Source organism: Nomia melanderi, chromosome 10 (genome assembly GCF_051020985.1).
Source record: "Nomia melanderi isolate GNS246 chromosome 10, iyNomMela1, whole genome shotgun sequence".
NCBI classification, from domain to species: domain Eukaryota; kingdom Metazoa; phylum Arthropoda; class Insecta; order Hymenoptera; family Halictidae; genus Nomia; species Nomia melanderi.
The window spans coordinates 5,383,446-5,403,020 of record NC_135008.1 but is presented as its reverse complement, the minus strand read 5'-3'; the positions used below and the strand labels follow the sequence as shown (position 1 = coordinate 5,403,020).

Below are 19,575 nucleotides of genomic sequence, written 5' to 3'. Positions count from 1 at the left end.
TATTTCGAGCACCTTCTTGCAACTGCACGAACGTCAAAACGTTCACGGCACGTAACCGTTGCTACTTGTTGCGGTCTTGTACGCCACACTTGAAGGAAATCTGTTCAGTTTCATAAAGTCACGCGTCTCCGCGCGCGCCTCAGAAAACTGGGGAACATTTGCTTAAAAATTCACTCGGTTTTGGACCGTCGAAGGACAGAATTTTGCGGATTTTCTTTCGTGCCGGTATCGCTTTCACTTCCCGGTAAAATATGCTTGAGATACTCCCGAAGTGATGGCTCAAACGTCGTTAGTCTACTTTGCGGACTGTATTGGCAAAAGTGTATCTCACCAACGCCGAACTTTCTTTCGGATACACGGCTTCTCAAAAATCTCGGAATTTCCAAAGAGATTCGGAAATACGCTCGCCGGTTTCGGGGGCAATCCTTTACTCGATTTTACGTCGGGGATACATTATACGATCCACTAGGCTGATTCCATTATTCAAACTGCGAGATTCGATGCTCGGATCGCGAAGATAACGGTTACACGTCGTTCGCGGGAATTCGGCGAGTTCGACGATATCGAATTCCCCGTGTACGTCAATTTCCATATTTATACTTTCACCGAAATTCCTCAGTTACCCGGTAATTCTCGCGTTCTGAAACATTTATGTCGTGATCCGGGTGTTCCCGGCGTTTCCACTTAACCCGCGGCATTTCAAAGGGAAATGGAAAACGCGTCGGAATTTGATTTACTTCTCCGCTCTTATCCGCACTGTCTTCCAATGTATCGCCGATGAAATATTCAGCTTCGTCGGACGGGCGTGAGCGTCCTACTTCTCTCTGCGAGGGAACAGAACTCGTCGAATTCCGGCTCCCGCGATTCGTGCGCTGTTTCCGCGGAGCAGGAACGACACATCGAGGGGGAGGCTGCGAAATACCGAAACGTGTCGGGACGCCGAACAGCCCTGCGAGACGTCCGAAACGTTGGGTCGCGACAAGGGAAAATATTAAAAAGGGGGAGCACTTTGACGTGGTTTCTTTCGAGAGCGAATCGATAGCCGGGTCTTAAGAGGATACCCCCGTTGAAACGGATCAAGTATCGACTTCCCTTCATTGCCGCGTGTTGTGCTTTGTCGGTCCTCTACCTGCCACGGAAATCTGGCGCCGGACCTTAGCCGGCTAACGAACTTGCAGAAATTTCGAGAGAACGGGTCGCGCGCGAGCCGAGAAGTACAACTTCGGGAATGCTTCCTGGAAGCAATGTCAGCGGCAAAATTGATTGTACGTTGATAGTAGTCCGTCATCGAGCGGAAAGTTTACGACAGCGTGATCAAAAGATCCCGCAACTTCCTATGCGGAATAATTAAATCAAAGTTTCTGCTCCTCGACGGTGTAAACGGAAGCGAAGTTTCGAGTAGCCGGTCGCCTTTCACTCTCGTTCTTAATTCCTAAACGCCGGTGGCGAAATGACGGTTCGAGCGGTCGCTTCACGAGCTGCCTCTGAAAGCGATGATCAGCGGCGGTGTCGTTTAGTAGGCGATCGTGTAACGCGAATGCAATTTTCTCGGACCGCGCTCCCGGCCCCGCGAGTTCATTAATCTTGAACGCTCGGAATTACGTGTCGTTACCGCGCCGCGGAAACTTTCTTACGGGATCGTTTGTTGCACGGTCGATCTCGTTAGGGCTGCATCATCGAGATAAGGTCGCGCGTGGCTGGCATAGTTGCCCCGGTATTTTCGTGTTATCGCGAATTTACATTCCGTCCGTGTAATTACGGGCCGTTGCTCGCTGCGCGTACGGTTCGAGCATCGCGGCACGGAAATCGGCCGTGTCCTCCTCCTTTTCATCGCCGCAGCCTTGTCGCGCGTGCCGCGTTCCAGCACGATCGTTCGACGTTACGACGTCTACTTCGCGACTTTGCAACTGGGGAATAACAAATTAATCCGAGTGCAATTCAACTTCGGCCGACTGCGAACGCGCGTAATCTACTCTCGCCGTCCCAGGCGACGCCGATTCCGATTACATCGGATCCTCGGTGCCGCACCGCGAGGTCGATCCTCGTTAACGCCGAACGTACGGCAAGCTGGATCATCGGTCTGAATGGAACGGGCTCCGTGGTCTTCGGTTTACTGCGTTTTACGGAAATTCAGTCGGAGAGAACAGACAACGATATTGAAACTGCCGACGCCTCGAGCTGAGTGCATGCATTAGCGCTGCATCGAAGTTTACTGTATCAACAGGCGCGTGTTATCGTTCGAAGATGTTTGATCATCTGCTATTTTGACAATAATCTTGGCTGTTTCCGGTGTGATTAATTGCGAAAGTATGTTTCCGTAATCGGATTGTTAAATTTTTGCTTTCGAGAGGCGACTCTGTCACTTAACGTGACGCGATAATACTATAAAGATTAATATTTGATATTCAATATTAAACTCGAGTAAATTGAATATTTAACATTTAATATTAAGCTTGAATAAACGTTGAATATTTCGAATGAAACACTCTCGAGTCCAAAGGGTTGATACGAGATTCGAGAAACTTACGCGTTGTTAATTGAGCTGGGAATTACGTTAATTTCACAGGAATGATAATTCACAGTAATAAAAGAAGTGAGTTGGTAGGTGAATATGTTACTGTCGCGGGAATGGGACGTGAAAATTGATAAGAAAGTGGAATAAACGAGAAAAGAATATGATACTTGAAACGGACGAGGACAAATTATTCTCGGTTATCAAACCTTTGTTCCTCTCGCGCTACGATTCATCACGTCAGATCTAATCAACGTCCGACAATTGTCATCGAGACGCTTGTACTGTCGCCGGTGCGCATTCAACTCCGATCGATCGGCATAAGAAATTAACACGAAATTCCGAAGATTTCGGCGGCCTTTGATGTGATCCACGAGGTGCTCCACTGCCAAATTCCTGGAATATCGTGGATACATGTCGTATCAGCCCCATCAAATCGCCGTCCGTACCATCCGGGAGATTAATGAGGTATCCCGCGATATTATGCGGCGGTGTACACAGCCAGTTCATCCGGGAAAAAACTTAATAAACCGCGGCGGGCGACACTTTCACGGGAACACTGTCATCCCTGGACGGGCGAGCCCTTTCTTCAGCTGCGCGGGGTAATTGCCCGTGAAATCAGTATTTTTAATATTCCTTTCACGGCTGCCGCGTCCGCGCGAGCGCCTTTCCGAGGAGCAGTTTGATAAGGGGACCGTGACGTATTTAGTCGTCGTTAGCCGCGGCGCTAAGCTCGTTCCTTTGGCCGGGCCCTCATCGATCTCCCGATGATGACGAGCGAAAATGAGAGAGAAACGGATAAAAGGGGATTATAAATTGCGCCCCTGTTACCGGGATGGAAACGCCTCTGAATATTTTATATCCGCGAAGCTACGTATCGATTGGTTTTCACGCTATTCTGCGGTCATTCAATTAAAAACTCGGTCAAGTCCGTATTAACGAATCCCGCGTTATCAACGGCGGCGCGAAGGAAAAAAGGGACAAAAAACAGAAGGAGGAGAGGCGCGAGCGAGGCGCGGCCGAAGACGCTTCAGAGGAAAGGCTTTGCCCGGGCACAAAAGCTCAACGAAATTAGCCCCGGATTCTGGGAATGAATAGATACGGTCGCCGTTTCATTCATCGGGCTCCAATTTTTCCTCCTCTCCTATTAAAAACGTCGGAGTCGTCTCGAAAGTGGATGCTCCGATGAATTGAAAAAGGGCGAAGGGTACGAAAGCGGGAGAATAGCTGGCGCACTTAATTAGGCACGTTCGATTCGAGCCTTGTAAATACACTGTAAACGGTACGCAAATTGCCATTCGCTTTTACGAAAGAATGAAACCGTCTGGGCGGTCGTGATCGCCGAGCCTCGCCGCCGCGGAACGTCGATTTTATTTTACGAGCCGCGTCTCGTCCCATAACTCCTCCTCGTAAACTGTTTTCTTTGAAGGTGCACGCGTCAATTGTTTCCCGTACCAATTCCGTTCGCAGCGTCGAACGATAACGCGTACGGCCTCCCGTTCGCGGATCTTTGACTGCGTTCACCTCTGATCCCCGAGGGAGATCAGCCAAGTCGGATATATTAGCTCCATGCATATGAAACGTTCTTTTTCCGAGGCTTTTGATGTCACCGCTGATCGCCGAGCGAGGCAAACGATGCCTGATTGATCACCACACTTTCGAAAACTGAGTGGCCGGATTAAAGGCGGCCGAAAGAAGTTTCATTGGAAATCGATCTCATTGCGTCCCGCGAACTTTCGCGCTCGAGTTTGATTTCGGATTAAAAAATATCTTGTATTTAAATCGAGGATAAGCAAAGTCCGGGTTGTATCGGATAAGATCTCGCGGAAGACCACGCTGACGAGTAAAGTTTGATGAAGATCGCGAGGCGAGTCGAAAAATAAGCCGCGCCGCACACGGCAAAGTGATTACTTCTTCGAAATGGAAAAGTTGCCGCGCTCTCTCGCGGTTTCTGTCGCGCGGGCGAAGGAGGAGCGAGCGAAATCTGGAAGTGTGACTGTCTCGTCTTACTTGTTCCGTAGGCGGAACACGAAGCCCGCGAAGTATCGCATAACTTTTCAACTCCGGACAAGAGAAGATTTGCCGGGTACGGCTTCGGGAATAGGCGGAACGCCAATAATCATCGCGTTCTCTTTATTTGCCGCCGCGACGCTCCAAACAATGGTAAATAAATATTCTTCCGCCAGCCGTGGACGAAGAATAAGAACTAATCTCGTCGCGTTAGGCGTCGGCGAGAGTTTTGCGGGAACTTTCGTCCCCCAGTTTCAGAGTTTCGCGGTTAATTGTTTTCTTAAATCCTCCCTTTCGCGCGTTGCGACGGATTTTTTCTGATTCCTTCTATTCAATGATCGAAAGAAGCCTTTCCGAGATCCTTCGTTACTAAAAACTGAACGTCGACCTTTGAATAGCGGCTAATCAGTTTCGCAACGATTGTATTAATAGATTCTCAGCAGTTTCACTCGGAAAAAGTCGTTTAACCCAATTGCAGATGAAGTAACAGATTTCCGCTGGATAAAGTATTAATTACGGAAACTTCATTCGTAAAAGACCGACCAGAAAATTGGAACGCGGCTAAAGTTTTGTATTGCTTGTCACATTTTTCTGGATCAGTCTCAGTGAGAAGTTTCCTAAGCACGTAACATATAAACATGTTTGATAAAGCTGCGTCTTACCGAAGTTATAAGTTAGTATCTCGTAAATCTTCTTCAGTAAGCTTAACCTCTTCTCGGGATCGATGTCGAGGAGGATCTTGTCTCTGAAACGCACGGTGAAAACGTTAGCGTCGTCTCGATTGTAACTTTCGTCGCGTGTCACCGGCAAGTGAAATTGTTTCGATAATTGTTTTCAGCGAACTTTTCGATTTCAATGAAGCTTAATCAAGAAAACAAGCCATCCGCTCAACGATATTCCCCCGACAATGGTATTACCCCCACGCCCGAGATCAATAGTCACCTAACTCGCTGTGACATTTATCCCCGGAATTGATATCTCTATTAAGAATTTATCCAGCAACCCGCGATCGATGGAGGAATAGAAAGGCGGAGGCTAATAACTCGCATGATAGCGATAAAGGCGACGTTTCTCTCGATTGCACAATGCGTGCCGTTGGGCGTACACGGGAAAATACTTACAGCGGTCCCGTGGTTTGTATTAGATCCTCATCTTGACGCAAAACGTTCTCCAGAGCAATGGCGACTGCCCCGTTCTGCAATAAAAACGAAAACCGGGGCTGTGTACTTCGTCGTGGAAGATGATTTCTTTCGCGGTTGATTTCGTACGTGCGCCTATAGAAAGAAAGCTACTGCTGAGCGTTTCGGTGGTCGAGCACACTCGAATAGGCGTCGATAGAAATTTCGAAGCTGCTTCTATTATCCGGATATCGAGGAGACCTCCGCCCGCAAACGGCACTAACGCCACAACATTGTGCGAAGAATAATCAATATCAGACACACTTCGACACTAGCGAATGCGATACCGGTATCCCGAGAGTTATTCGATACCATCATGAATATCCAAAGCGCGTCGGATCGGATAACATTTACCGAGGAATCGTGTAACACGATCCAGCTTATCAAAATATCTGGGCCTCTGATATTGATAATACTGTACTCATTCGACAATGTTTCGCGCCGAGCACATCGACGCCGATAAAAGGTGAATTTCCTGAGATTTTCCGCGTTAAACCGAACAGACTCGATATTAAATACTCGGGATTCAAGCGATCGTGTATTTCCTCCTCGGAGCCCGACGTCACGCTAATGATCTAAGACTTTATACCTTGATATTCCTTGGTAATCCCCGTTCAATAGAATCTATGTGAATGATCCTGAAACCTGATTCCACCCCGATCTGACTTACTGACATTACACAGACACAGAGGGAGATCGAGAGGAGCTTTAACGATATTGGAAAGTTGGAGAGGTCTCGGAGGTTTCAAAGGTATGCCGGCTTCCATAGGTTCCATGGGATTTGGGCGATTTTAGCATGATTCTTATACTATTATGAGATCCCTGTTATATCTTTTATAAGACTTCACGTGTGCTCGCTATACGTTGATCATATTTTATGTACGAGAGATCGGTGACTATATTATTAAATCAAATTCTATCATTCGCGCCGAGTCGGTTCAATGCCGCACCCGAAAGTCCGCTTAAAAATCCACTGAATACTGTATCGATTTCATCGGGTCCTGTCGCATTTAGCCGAACACGGGAACCGTTTCAATAGGTTCCGCCAGTAACGTCCGCAGCTGCCGTTCGGGGCGTAGATTTTTCAAAAACCTCACATAAATTGTGCTTGTCGTCGCGAGAGCACGAGGAAGCGCAGTTCGAAACTCTTCGGCGGATCGTACAAATGCGACCCGTCGCCAAAAACTGCTGGAACGCGAGAAGTTCCGTTCGTCGCGCGGTGAACGCTCGCCGCGGAGCGACCGAAAATCTGCTTTTTTGCTCGGGGAGGCACGGGGAAATTAATAATCGGCCTGATAATTTGATAAAACCGGACCGGGTACACGATCCGGCCTTTAATCGTGAATTATAACTCCGGAGAATTTATCGTTCCACTTGGTGCGCGGCGATGGGCAACTATTCTCGGGGGAATTCCTATCCGAAGCGGTTATGTGGGACATTACTTTGCCTACGCGACCTTCGGCGCTCGCCGGGGTTAAACGTGGATTCATTTTCTGTCCACTTTCTCGCGGCGAGCCAGATTGAATTACGATCTGCATTATCTGTCCCCGACTAGGAAGAGGAATTCCGGACACGACTTCGTGCGCTGTTCGCCCCCATTGTCTATTAGGATCCCGCGCAATTGGAAACGCGTGAAACGTCTTCTAATCAATTCCGCCGTATCACATGAAATCTTCAGCAAGAATTTTCCATTTCACGAGTGATCGGTGTTGGAACTAATGAAATTCCGAGGAACAGTTCCGTTCGATGGATTCAGCGTATCTTGTTGCCGAGTATACGAATCGCTCTAAAAAAACCACCCCTCCGCGGACGAGTCGACTGGGCAAGTACCCGTACCTCGGATTACAGAAAATTACGGATTAAGTGCATCGTTGACAACCTATAATTTCCCGGTGAAAAATAAAGTATACGCGATCGGAGTCCCGCCGACAACCTGGAGCGGTTGATCGATCGGTTTCCGCTTTGTGCCCCGTTCGCAGGGATTTCATGCGAAAGCACGGGACTCCAGTCGAGAATTCCGGAAGGTTCGGGTGTCGGAAGAAATATTCAAGATATTATCGATAAATGTGATCTCGCTCGCCGGTCGAAACGGCGACTTTTATTTGACTTTCGGGCTCCGGTCAGCTTCGGCGACGATATCCCTGACCCGCGGTAACGCGAATGCGGGAGTCTCCGCCAACGTTGGCTTGATTAAATTTCTTTATCGCCCGAGGACCCGTGGAAAGCAGGGCAAACGTTCGAGATATAATGCGCACCGATGAAAATTATATTCCCCGTTTCTTTCGCTTTAGCAAAGGCCGACCGAGCCAATCGAATTTTCAGGGAGGAAATGTTTACTCCCGAAGAAAGCTTCGCAACGGAAAAGAATTTGCAGGCAGCCCGCGCCAGCGAAGGTCTCGAAGACTTTAGCTACTCGGTCAACACTTTACTAGCTGCGTAACATCATAAACTGGGATATTTCTGGACAAGCGCCGCGTGTGTCGGCGTCAGACCATGGTGGAACCGGTGACTCGGCTGAGTTCATTCTCTGAAATCTCGGTCCCACGGTGAAAGAGATTTTCCTTTTACCTAATTTCTTCTTAGAGACTGCGCTGAAAGCCCTCGAAAGCATCTTATCGAGTTAATTATTGCAAGAACTGACTGTAAGGAATAGATTCCTCTAACGACGCGCGGATTTACATGGTATTTTATAAGAATTCTTAAATTTCGAATTCCTGCAGTTCAAATATATAGTACGCTGTCATAATATAAAGTATTACCCAGTCTGTGATTCGATAGATGAAAGGATATTAAATGCAATCCACAATGGCAGATATATTGCAGCAATGAATCAAGCGGATCTAAGACCCGCCCATGGATAGCGGAATGGACCCTTTTACATTGAAATTTATTCGGTCGGCGACATCGAGTTCACTTTTTCGACAGCCAGACCTGTCGAACGGTTATCAAATTTATTATATTCTATGATGATCGTCATTTTTTAGAATATCGCCGGGTACGTGACAATTTTCCCATGCTGCTCGTTGCGATAACCATTCCGTATGATGGATGACACCTGTTTGTAATGCTGTTGTATGCGCGTTTCTTCGCTCGAACGTTTGCAGGAACGTTCAGGATATTTTCACGGATTCCCAGGGAACCGAAACGTTGTTAATCGCTCCACCAGAATGGAAGATCGCATAATTAATCGCAGGACTTGCGTTAGGACTTGATGGATGAAGCGTGTATGGGGAATTGGAAATTCCTTCGGGCTAAATAACATTGTATCTCCGGCAACTACCCAGCAGCGTGCAGCCACTGAATTAGATCGAAGTGCATAATTTCTGACGTCAGCGCAAGTGAACTGCTCAAAAATTCCTGCTGCTCCATGGAGATGTACGATTAGCCGGGGAACGGCAAGTTAAACCGAGTTTGGCAGACGCGAGGATTGTTCGGGCAAACAATGTTCGGGTAGATGTGTTCCAATTGGAGCCAAAATCGATAGGGGTTCCTTTAGAACGATAACGGAAGGTCGGTCGAGCCATTCGCGGAAAACATGCGTCTTCGTGGGACGCCGTTTGCGAAATTTATTCCCCGTAATGTGCTGAAAGCTTGGAAAATGTCGCACCGCAAGCTTTTACCGCGCCCGTCACTGTCTGTCAGTTTGTTCTTAAAATACTCGAGCGGCAGCGAAGCTTGTCCAATCATTTTGAATACTCCGAAAACATCTTCAACGTTTCGTTGCAGGAGTACAGCTCGGAAACAGCTTGAAGAGAAGAAATTGTCGATCTTCGCTCGTTCTCGATAAGAATATTCAGAAGCCACGCTCGACGCTAACCTTTTACAATTGACGGTATTCAAGAAAGACGCGTTTAAACGAATACTTCATGAATCTGAATTCTCCATGGTTACATCATCTTGTAAATGATTATTCAAAATTTCACCGATAATATTAAACACTGTAGAATCTCGATTAACATAATCGGATGAAAGCAATCGCGGCAACATAATCCCATTATCACTAATAAGTCACGAACCCCGGTAGAGAAGGTTGTAACACTAAAACTACTGATCAGTCAAATTGCCTTTATGCAATTTCTCTATACAACCTCTAAGAGTACATCGATTGAAACTTTAATCGATTTAGAATACAGTTTGAGAATTTCTAAATGTCCTCCAGTAATTTCTCAGAGAATCCGAGAAACGTCTGTTACCTTTCAAATAATTTCAAAACGGAGAAATCAGAAATAGGTCATTTCGAGTCACCCGATAGTTGCGGTGTTCATGCGACAAAAGGGACGTGTCGCGATAAAATTCTCGCGACAACTGGAGCCAATGTCGCGCTAAATATTTTCCCGATGAAAAAACCGTTCGAAATCGCGGTCGATACGCGTTCGACCGATTGGATTCATCGTTCCCCAGCGGATTCGTTGACAATGGCAACGCTCGCGAGGCATTCCGACGGCAAAACGTGCTGCCGGAATTGGATTTTTCGAACGTCACCGGGCCGGCGCGACGATGAAAAATACGCTCGCCGGCGGTGCGAGCCGCCCTCGAATTCCGTGGACGTGTCGGACGGTAACCCGAAACTAATTGCCCCCCTCTTTTGTCGGTTCAGCGACGCGAAGACGGGGGACATGGGGTGCGGGTTTACGGAATTGCGGCGCGGCCGATGTGTAAATTGACGGTGTCGTTCCCGTCCATTCGTCGAATTGGACGGACAGAGCGGCGGAAACCTCGTTACTTAGTCAAATTGCCGGGGAATCAGGTTTTCCGTGCGCGTGCACTCACGGAATCATCGCGGCGACCTGTCCCGCCGCCGAAAAACGCGAGCCCGCATCGATCACGGGGGCGAAATGACATTATGCCGGTCGCGGGTTCCGCGAGGAATCGCCGGGCTTCCCGTTCCTTCGATGTATCGGCCGTGATTCACTGCGGATGGCTCTATCGGATTTATTTGCGAGCTATGCTTCGCGCTCGAACGCCGGGACATCGCGTGCAGTTTACGCCGGGAGCCTTATACGATAACTTACTCGATGAAAGTCACCGTCCTCCATCGGAGAAATATACGATCATTCCCTTTAGCGTTTCACATAATTTCCCTGGCAGTTCCGAGGCGCGAGTCAGCGTTCGCCGGCGTACGTCTTCGCTCCAGTTCGCCTCTCTCGCCGAGGACCGAGACGTGACAATTATCGAGGCGGCTTAATCATTCCCTAGTTCGGGAAATTCGCGATGTCGGGTGAACTCAAAGGGCAACTGCTTGCCAACTAAACGGGTTAAACTTCGTTGAATGCTATCGAGGGCCCGAGTCGCGCGGGAATAAATATTTGGTTGTTTGCATTGCCACGAGCCGCAAGAGACTTGTGCCGAAGTTAGCGTTAAGAACAGGCCTCCCGCGGGGAAGAAAATGCAATTTAAAAGTTACGGTAATTCCTACGCAACTGCAGGAAAGGAAGCGAGCGGGGACTGAAAAGATGGAGTGTTAACAATAGCTGGGAGATAAAGGCGCAGTGTCACGCGCATCTCGCTGCTCCGCCGGGCTCGACTTTTCCAAGTTAAAGGAGAGATCTTAATGACCAGCGCCGTGTCCCATTGTCAGGCGAACGCACGCGAATGATCGATTCCAATCGATCCGTTCGAATCCGATGAAGCTCGTCAAGGTGTACGGTACTTCGTCTCCGGATGTTTGATTTTTTTTCTGGGACCGGAAACGGTGCCGTTCCGTGAAAATATCGCGGCGTTTCACGGGTTTCCAACCGGAAAAAGCTCTCGCGATTATTCCGCCCTGGGGCGAATCTCTGGGAAAGCAGCGAATCGCAATCGAAATCAGGTCAGGATGATGGAATTACGATGAAAGGGGATTCGGCTCGTACGTTGCGCCGGATAATACATATTTATTCGTTCCTTGATTCCTTTTATTCTCTTCCTCTTTCGGCGGAGCCCGGGATAGGAGAGGGTGCGTCGTAAAGCTCGCATGATCCGTAAGTACTAGGCCGAGTAATGAGTTTTTACGTTAATGCGTATCACGCTTTGGCGAAGAACGTTGAAGAGAACCGACAAGATACACCGCGATAAAGGGAAATGGGATACGACGTCACGGAAAGGATGTGTATTTTTCGCGAGGCCGACAAACAGTGCGTTAACTCGGTATACCTTTTTCATCGCAAATTTCCAGATTTTCATCGTAACAGCGTTGTTTGCGAAAGATTCGGAAATTTACGGATTTCCCTCTGCTCCGGCGTCATTCCTTTCTTCCTTTATAACGTTAACTGGTCCGGTTACTCGAATACGCTCCGAGTAAACACAATCCGTTGTCAAGCATAATATTGTTATCGGCGTCGTAAAATTACTCGTTTCATTTGCGTAGTAGCCGTTAACTTCTATAAACTTGTTGGTCCTCTTTCTCGCGACTCGCCGAGATAGGAATTCCGAAAGAAAACACCGGTTACGTCGAATTAGGAGGATTTCTGACAAAGCTCCGCATGGAAATGTTTGAACTATCAATCGCCCTTTAAAGTGGTTTTCTGTGTTTCCAACTGCGAATACCTTTCTGCGAAACAGGGTGTAAGTTGAAGCGATCTCGCCGAAATTACAGTCGGGTCAGAATTGACTAAGGCAACCGGTAGAATGCTGCTCAAATACACCGGGGAGGATCTATTTACAGAAATCAGGTCTCGCAGCCAACAACCCAAGATAATTCGCGTCGAAGCGCCGCTGTTCTCAAAATCTGGACTCATTAAGGGATGTAACGCATACTCAATTACATATTCCGGGACAGCGTTTCGCGGGAACGCGTTGACGAAGCATCGTGACCTGAAGATTAATTAACAAGCGCCAAGTGGCGGGGTTTCCGCGTCCCGACGGTTTCAATTCGGTTCGGTATCATTCATAACGTTGCGGGGAATAATCGTATTAGACTGTGGACAATATTATTTATCGGTGCAATTTTGATGCTCGCCGATGACGTTTAATACCGCTTAAGAGCACGGCGCTGCAGATATTAATCAATGCTACGAGGAAACAATATGGTAGCGGATAAAGTCCGTAATTCTCTCTCGGTTAGCTTCGCGCATCAATTCGAAACGCACGGCCGGATTCTTTAATAATAACATTACCCGAGACAAAAGTAAATGGAATTTTCGAGCAGAACTCGCGGCTAGTAGAAACAGCGGGCGATGGTCAGACACGCGCAGAAAATCAAACTCGCTGAGATACGCGTTAATCTCCGTGATTAAGTTACATTTTATCAAGTACACTCGATATTATCCTCTCCCGAATAAAATTCCGAACGCGTGTTCGTGTTTTATTCAGTGAAACTTTGATCGCCCCTTTTCCATCTGTTACGAATAATTACCGAGCGTTGATGCACGTGAAATCGATGTACGAAAGGCACGTAACAAATGGCGCTCGTATTAAACATAGATATAGTTATTCGAAGCTGCTAGCATCGGTATGATCAATTGCAACCCGACCCGTTCGCCCTTTCGCCGACGCATTAAACCCCCGTTCACAATTATCGACGCTCCCGACGCGACGTGCAATTGTAACGAGCCGAAGAAATTAATCACGGCGCGAACACGCGTACGATAAAAAGGATACAGATCAAACAGACGCATCATGCCTATGAAAGCAAACTACTAGGAACGTGACTAAGGCAATAACATTCGAAAGACAAGTAGAATTCTGTCGCGAGCAGTCGCGAATTCGCACCAGCGCGAGTCTTCCAGTCGCGGGAAGGTCTTCCGGCGAGCGAATTCACACGCAGCCCTCGATTTTCTAGCAATTTCGCCCGGGAAACGGTACAATGGTCGCGACTGTTCATTTGGTCGGTCGGTCGCTCGTTGAAAATGCGCCTTGCGTCCCTGAACTCGATAAAACTTGTATCCCTCGCCGATGCAGCCCGCTGTTTACGATTCCGCGGCGAAGGCGGAACGGCGGGTGAATTATGAGCAACGGGATGTAAAAATTCGTCCGGCCAAGAAATTGCGTTTCTCTTCCACGTCTGTCCCGGGGAAAATTAGATCTCGCCCCTTCGCCGGTCGTACGTGTTGGTATTGTGCGCGCGAGACGGTCCCGCCGCGCTCGGGTGAAAATGATAATTGCGGAAACGATATTAGCTGGGGGGAGGCCGACGTGTGCTTTTCAGAAATGCGAAGGGGGGGGGGCGCAGTTAGCATGATTATATTTACATAATACACTAATGCACGCGACGATCACCGGACAACACGGGAAACGCGGCGCGCGACACTAGAACGGATTTGTTTAATAAACGAGTCGGTGTAATCAGACGCGACCAGAAACGTCCCGAGTGTTTTCTTAGCGGCCGAGAGTACGCGCGCTGATTAAATTTGGAATTTTAACGCAAAGGTTTTCACGGCGGAGGGGACTAACGAGGAACGTAGAGTGCTCGTTACAACGAAGCGAGCGGGGTAAAAAATCGCGGGTGAAATCGGCGGCGCGTAACAATGCGAGGATGCCTTGGGACGGAGATTTCGAAACGGCACAGAAATCACTGTTCCGCGTGCGGGGACACAGGCGAATGTTGCTGTAACTAGTGTGTCGCAATCGATAAACGAGACAGACGCTGAAGTGTAAACATTCCGCGGTATTCTGCAATTTTTCGCGCGTGACGTACAGGAAAAATTCATGGAAAAACGATACGGAAGCACGGTGAATGCTGTAAACTTTTTTTTTTCAAACTAGAAACAATCTAGTCGGAGGGTTCTTCGTGCGTCTATGCAATATTTGTCGAAACGTAGTGTTCCGTTGTATAAATAATAGCAACGCACGCTCCGCAGGCTTTCACGCGATTAAAGAGCAGTGACCAGCTCGCTTTTGTTCGCGTGAACGAGAGGAAGTGCTCTCGCGGTAAGAGCAACATTTACATTGCGATCCGACCTCGTGTTAATACCGAAAACGAAGCAGCTTTGCGTTCGCCGTAATTCGTAGTGCCGAATCGATCACGACGTTTCCACAAGCTCGCGGCCAGGCCACAATAGTCCGCCCGCCATCCGGTTCGATACGCGGTACTGACCCTAGCGATTATTCCGAGACGCGGAAGCACCGTAAAAGCCGCGTATCGATCGAGCTGTATCGTGTGTTTTCCATTTGCACCTAGTCAGCCTGTGCCGCGGCGCAAAACCACCGGCGGATATATTTTAAGGCAGCGCCGGATCACGGTTCCGTAACCTTTGCGAACGCCGGGAAGCCTTTGGCCCGGTTTCTCCTTGGGCTGGGTCCTTCCGTCGCCTCCCGTCGCAATTTATATAGAGGATTCATTGAAAGGCCCCCGGTTAGCGGGACGAGGGGCGAAGGGGGCGAGATGGAACCTCATATTTTCATATGAAACCATGGCCTCGTTGGCACCGGTCGGCGTCGTAAAACGCCACCCTCGCACGACGACGCACGGTCCTTCGAACGGCCGTCAATTCCAGGATCCCACGACTGCTTGGTGGACCGCCCTTGCGAACAATTAGGGGTTTCGACCAATGGACTGGTACCCGGTATAGCGGCCATCAATCTTCCACGAGTCCGTGCCAGCATCGGCAATCGATAATTTCGAAGATTTTCGGGGCGACTCGCATCTGCTGGATACAATCCGGTGTGTGGCTGATGCAACCTTTCACGAGGGATAAACCGACACTTATGCGAAGGTTTATCGTTAATCTTAAATCCGTTCAGATTTTCTGCTTATTCGCGAGGATACTTTCTATTGTACCGAACGAATCTAAAAATATATTACGGAATAAGATACAGAAATATCAGCGTGAAATTTTCGTAAAATTTCTCGGATGAATTTAGAGATTTTAATTCATTCGACTCGACGATATTGGATCATCTTTTATATTATTTCATTCTTTCTCCAACTTCGACTATTAATTTGTAGGGAATTTCCAATGCATCCGCAATCATTCGCGATACGTTTCTTCGGAGTAAAATGGGAAATGTCCGACAGCAATCCGCTCGAGAGACAGTTCATCGATAAGATAGTTTCGGCCGGCTTGTGATTATCGGTTGGTTAAATTCTCCGCAGTCCGGGCAGCATTGTTCTTTTATGCGTATCAAATGGATTGTAAAATTCAATTTCTCACGGTTCGAATAATAGGAGATCCTCATCCACGCCAGCCACCCTCAGCCTTCCGCGGGTGCCTCGTTAATGGCTGGATCTCATGCCGGCGCTCTGTTTATCCGTTGGCCGTGTATTAATTGAACGAGAGCCGCTTCTCTTCTAATCCGGCTGATAACTCGCGCGAACAGCTGCCTGGAATCGCTGACGACAGCTCGAAAACAAACGACGGGTTACAGTTTTCAATGGAACGCCTCCTTCGTCCTTGCTTCTCCAACGCTGCGACCGGTTGATTAGTTTCACGACTTAAGAGTGGAATTAACTGGCACCCTTATCTTCCCCTCGGTCGAGAAATATAACTTTATTTCATGTTACTTTACATTTTATGCAATTGCTTTCTGTAATCCATTTTAAGCGTGTCTGCGGATTAAATAAAATCGAAGGATCTCCTAAGGGATTCCCCGAGGGCCTTCGAAGGATGTTTTCAAGGGACCAGCGCTGGTCCCAGAAATGACCCGGAGACACTTAACCTTTCGCACTCCGTAGGCGTCCTTCGGTCGCCACTTGATTTCATACAGAAAAGTTATAAAGCTTGATATTTAATATTAAACTTAATATTATCCACCAATATATGGAATATGAAATAGCAGCTTTGTTCCTTAATCTATATACAATTTCTTATTAAGTTACTTTTTACCCTTTGCACTCGAGAGGTGACACCGTTTGATTTGATACAACAAAATTGCAAAGTGTTGTATATAATATTCAGTTTTGTATAACGCATCGATATGTGAAATATTCAATATCAAATAACTTTCTTTCTTAATCTATGTACGTTCTCTCATTAGTTCATTTCAAATAATGTCTATATCTAATTGGAAAGCGTCGAATCTATCCAGTGAGAAGCTTCCGAGTGCAAAGCGTTAAAAGATGTTTGTTTCATCCGAAAATGTGTCGAGTACTTCTAGCAGCAAACCTTTGGAGTGCAAAGGGTTTCACGAACCTCCGCAGATATTCTTACGAATGTAACCGAACATCGAGTCTTATTTTGCCAGCGAGTTACTGTTAGGAAACATTCGGTTTACCGTTTACGCCGATCTTTTATCAGGTGATTCATTCTTATTTTTAAGTGACGTAATTGCCTGACAGAAGTTAAATTATTGCGTATTACGGGATTACACTTGATTAAGTGCAATAAAGACGATGCGCTGCGTACGGATCACCGCTGTTCCTTCGAAGGATGTTGATGAATCTCGCTTCATCCGTTAACGTCTTCATTAATCTTTCGCGCGGCAGGCTTTCCATTAAATCTCTTTGATAATACGTCGTCTTCGGCGTATGTTTATGTTATATGCATCGCACAATCTATCAGGCACGGTGCAATACGCTTAGCTTCAATTTACGGAACGCTCTTTTCAGCGCCGCGGAGGAATTGTTCCGCTAAAAAATTCACCGCGTCCCGTAAAGTACCATCGGCCCGTGATATTGACGAATCAATTTCTCCGCCGCACTTTTCAATCCGGCCATTAACTTTTTCACTGCGCGCAGCTACGGTATCGCCGGTCGCGTTCTGTTAATTTTTAACGAACACCATTCTCGCCGGAACGGGCCAATAAATACCATCGAACGCATGGGATCACTTGTACTCTATATTCCCGATTCGCACCACTCGCCGCGCGTTGATGAAGTGCCGCGTGTAATACGAGATGTTTCGGAATATGCGTACACTTTGCAATGCGCATTCCAACCGCTCCCTTTCACCCTATATATCGAATTAATATCTCCGGTAATAATGATTACCCCTATACATTGCCGTATCGTTATTCCACATCGTCTATTCCGACCCTATATATTATTGTAAACTGCGAGAGTTTCAGAGCATTCCGCATTTACGATCGCGCAGCGGAAATATCGCGTTCCACCGCCGCGCTGAAAAACATTTTACATTCGTCGGTGTGCGTCGTTACATTTTTAAAGTCCGCCGGATTACCCATAAATCGTACGACGCGTCGCGAGTGTACCTTATCAACGGACTTTCTCGCGGAACAATGCCGCACGGGGGAGAGTTTAATTTCGCCCGTAATTGCGCCGCGTTACAGCCGATAGGACGTACAGTAAGCCCGAAAGATCTGTCGAAGTTTCCCCGTTCGCGGCGCGCAATGAAAAAACTGGACGAAACGAGTAATTCCGCCGATGGAACGTCACATCTCGTCGCCGGGAATCGAAATTTCGCGGCAGTTCCGAGGAAATTAGCGATGAAAACGTCGCGGACAATGGCTCGGTATCCAGCGACCGAGAAGATCGTCGTAACTTACGGCGAGCAAGGGCTGATTGAATTAACGCTCCGTAAATCCGACAAATTAAACGGGCAGGGCCGGGGAAAAAAGAGCGCGCCGCCCGCTGGCCGCGACGAAATTAAAAGTGGAACCGGGGAGCACAAAAATAATATCCCGCGACCCCGCGCCACTTCCTAGGTTAATTGCACTCGACCCTTTTCGGCCGAAGCAACCTACTCCACCGCTCCTCTTTAGAAACGCTCGATAAGGCCACTCGGCCTCAAGGATTTCGACAAAAGAAATAAATGTATTATAAGTTCCCCCTTCTGTCCTCCCATCTGTGGATCATTCTTTTGACGTGTACCGCCCAGAAGCTTTGATCTACCTGTCTATCGGTTCACTTTGTACCCTGACTCTTGATGAATCTAAGGGGCGCCTGGTGTTGAGGAAAGTGGTAACCTACTCGTCGACGGAACAACTTCCACAGCTTGGAAAATAACGTTGTATTAAATTATATATTCATGTCGGAGATTATAAAATAGAGCAAAAGTGTACAATTCGATCGAAGCAACTTGAATTAAGAAACTACCGTCAGATGAAATGTGGATATACATTTATGGACATTTAGAACGTTCATACCCGAAGGAACACGTATGAGACGATGGTTTCGAGGGTATGAATAACAGCTTCTTTTACGGGAAAGTTGAAAAGGTCATAGTAAAAAAAGGATCTTAAAGACGCGTACTGCATCGCGAGATCAGCTATAGTTCCACGGTACGGGAGTCAGGAGAATGTTAAAAGCGAGTATTAAATGAAGCGAGGGCAACAGTGACTGCGTTCCCTATGAATTCATTATTTGCGTTCCAAGTTAAGAACTTCTCCATCGTGATAACCCTGCTCGAACCTTCCTATTCGCCGAGAACCAATGGAACTCGTGTTTTTAAGTAAACGTGACAAGGAGCACTCTGCGCGTCTTAAGTCGCGCAACAACGAGGAAAAATGTGCCGAAATTTTCAGCGAATCGCGCATAATTTCTACAGGAATTTGGGAAGACTGCGATTCCCGCTAATGGCGGTGCGCGATTGATCGACTATTAACGGGCGGCTGCCTTGGAAGATTCGCCGTGAGCCGGGCGAGGCTTTTAACGAGGGCGTCGTTCACGCGAAATCGCTGGCGAGAGCAAAAAGTGCATTGTCGTTTGAGCGGCGCGCACCTTTTTTCCATCGCGGAGCTCCCATTAGTTTTGCATCAATCCGTTCGTGTTTGGTGTGGCCAGGCGGCGGGGTCGAGGCGCGGCGGTTATCGATTCCCGGCGAGGAAAAATCATGAGCAACACGCGGCGGGAACGTTTAACATTCGTTGAACGGGATTCCTGCGCTCCGAGTCGGCTTCTCTATCCGCGCACGTGGTAATACTGGCGAAACACGTAATATGAATTTCAAATTAGAAGCGTCCCGTTCGCTAAAATTGCGCATATTGCCCGATACGTTTCAGCTACGAGCACTTAATTCGAATTTGATACCCTCCTCCCGCGAACTCTGCCCCATATATTTG

General features: G+C 47.7%; 1 protein-coding gene across 3 annotated transcripts in view; it reads right to left on the bottom strand.

The window, feature by feature from the left end:
* Positions 1-19,575, bottom strand: part of Gycalpha99B (guanylate cyclase 1 soluble subunit alpha 2) — a 35,336-nt gene that overhangs the window by 10,492 nt on the left and 5,269 nt on the right. For all 3 annotated transcript variants that reach the window (XM_031982786.2, XM_031982784.2, XM_031982785.2), the window contains 2 exons: positions 5,644-5,717; positions 5,185-5,267 (listed from right to left, as the gene is read on the bottom strand). In XM_031982786.2, coding sequence (XP_031838646.1) covers positions 5,185-5,267; positions 5,644-5,717 — 157 coding nt within the window. The remainder of the gene's footprint in view (positions 1-5,184; positions 5,268-5,643; positions 5,718-19,575) is intronic.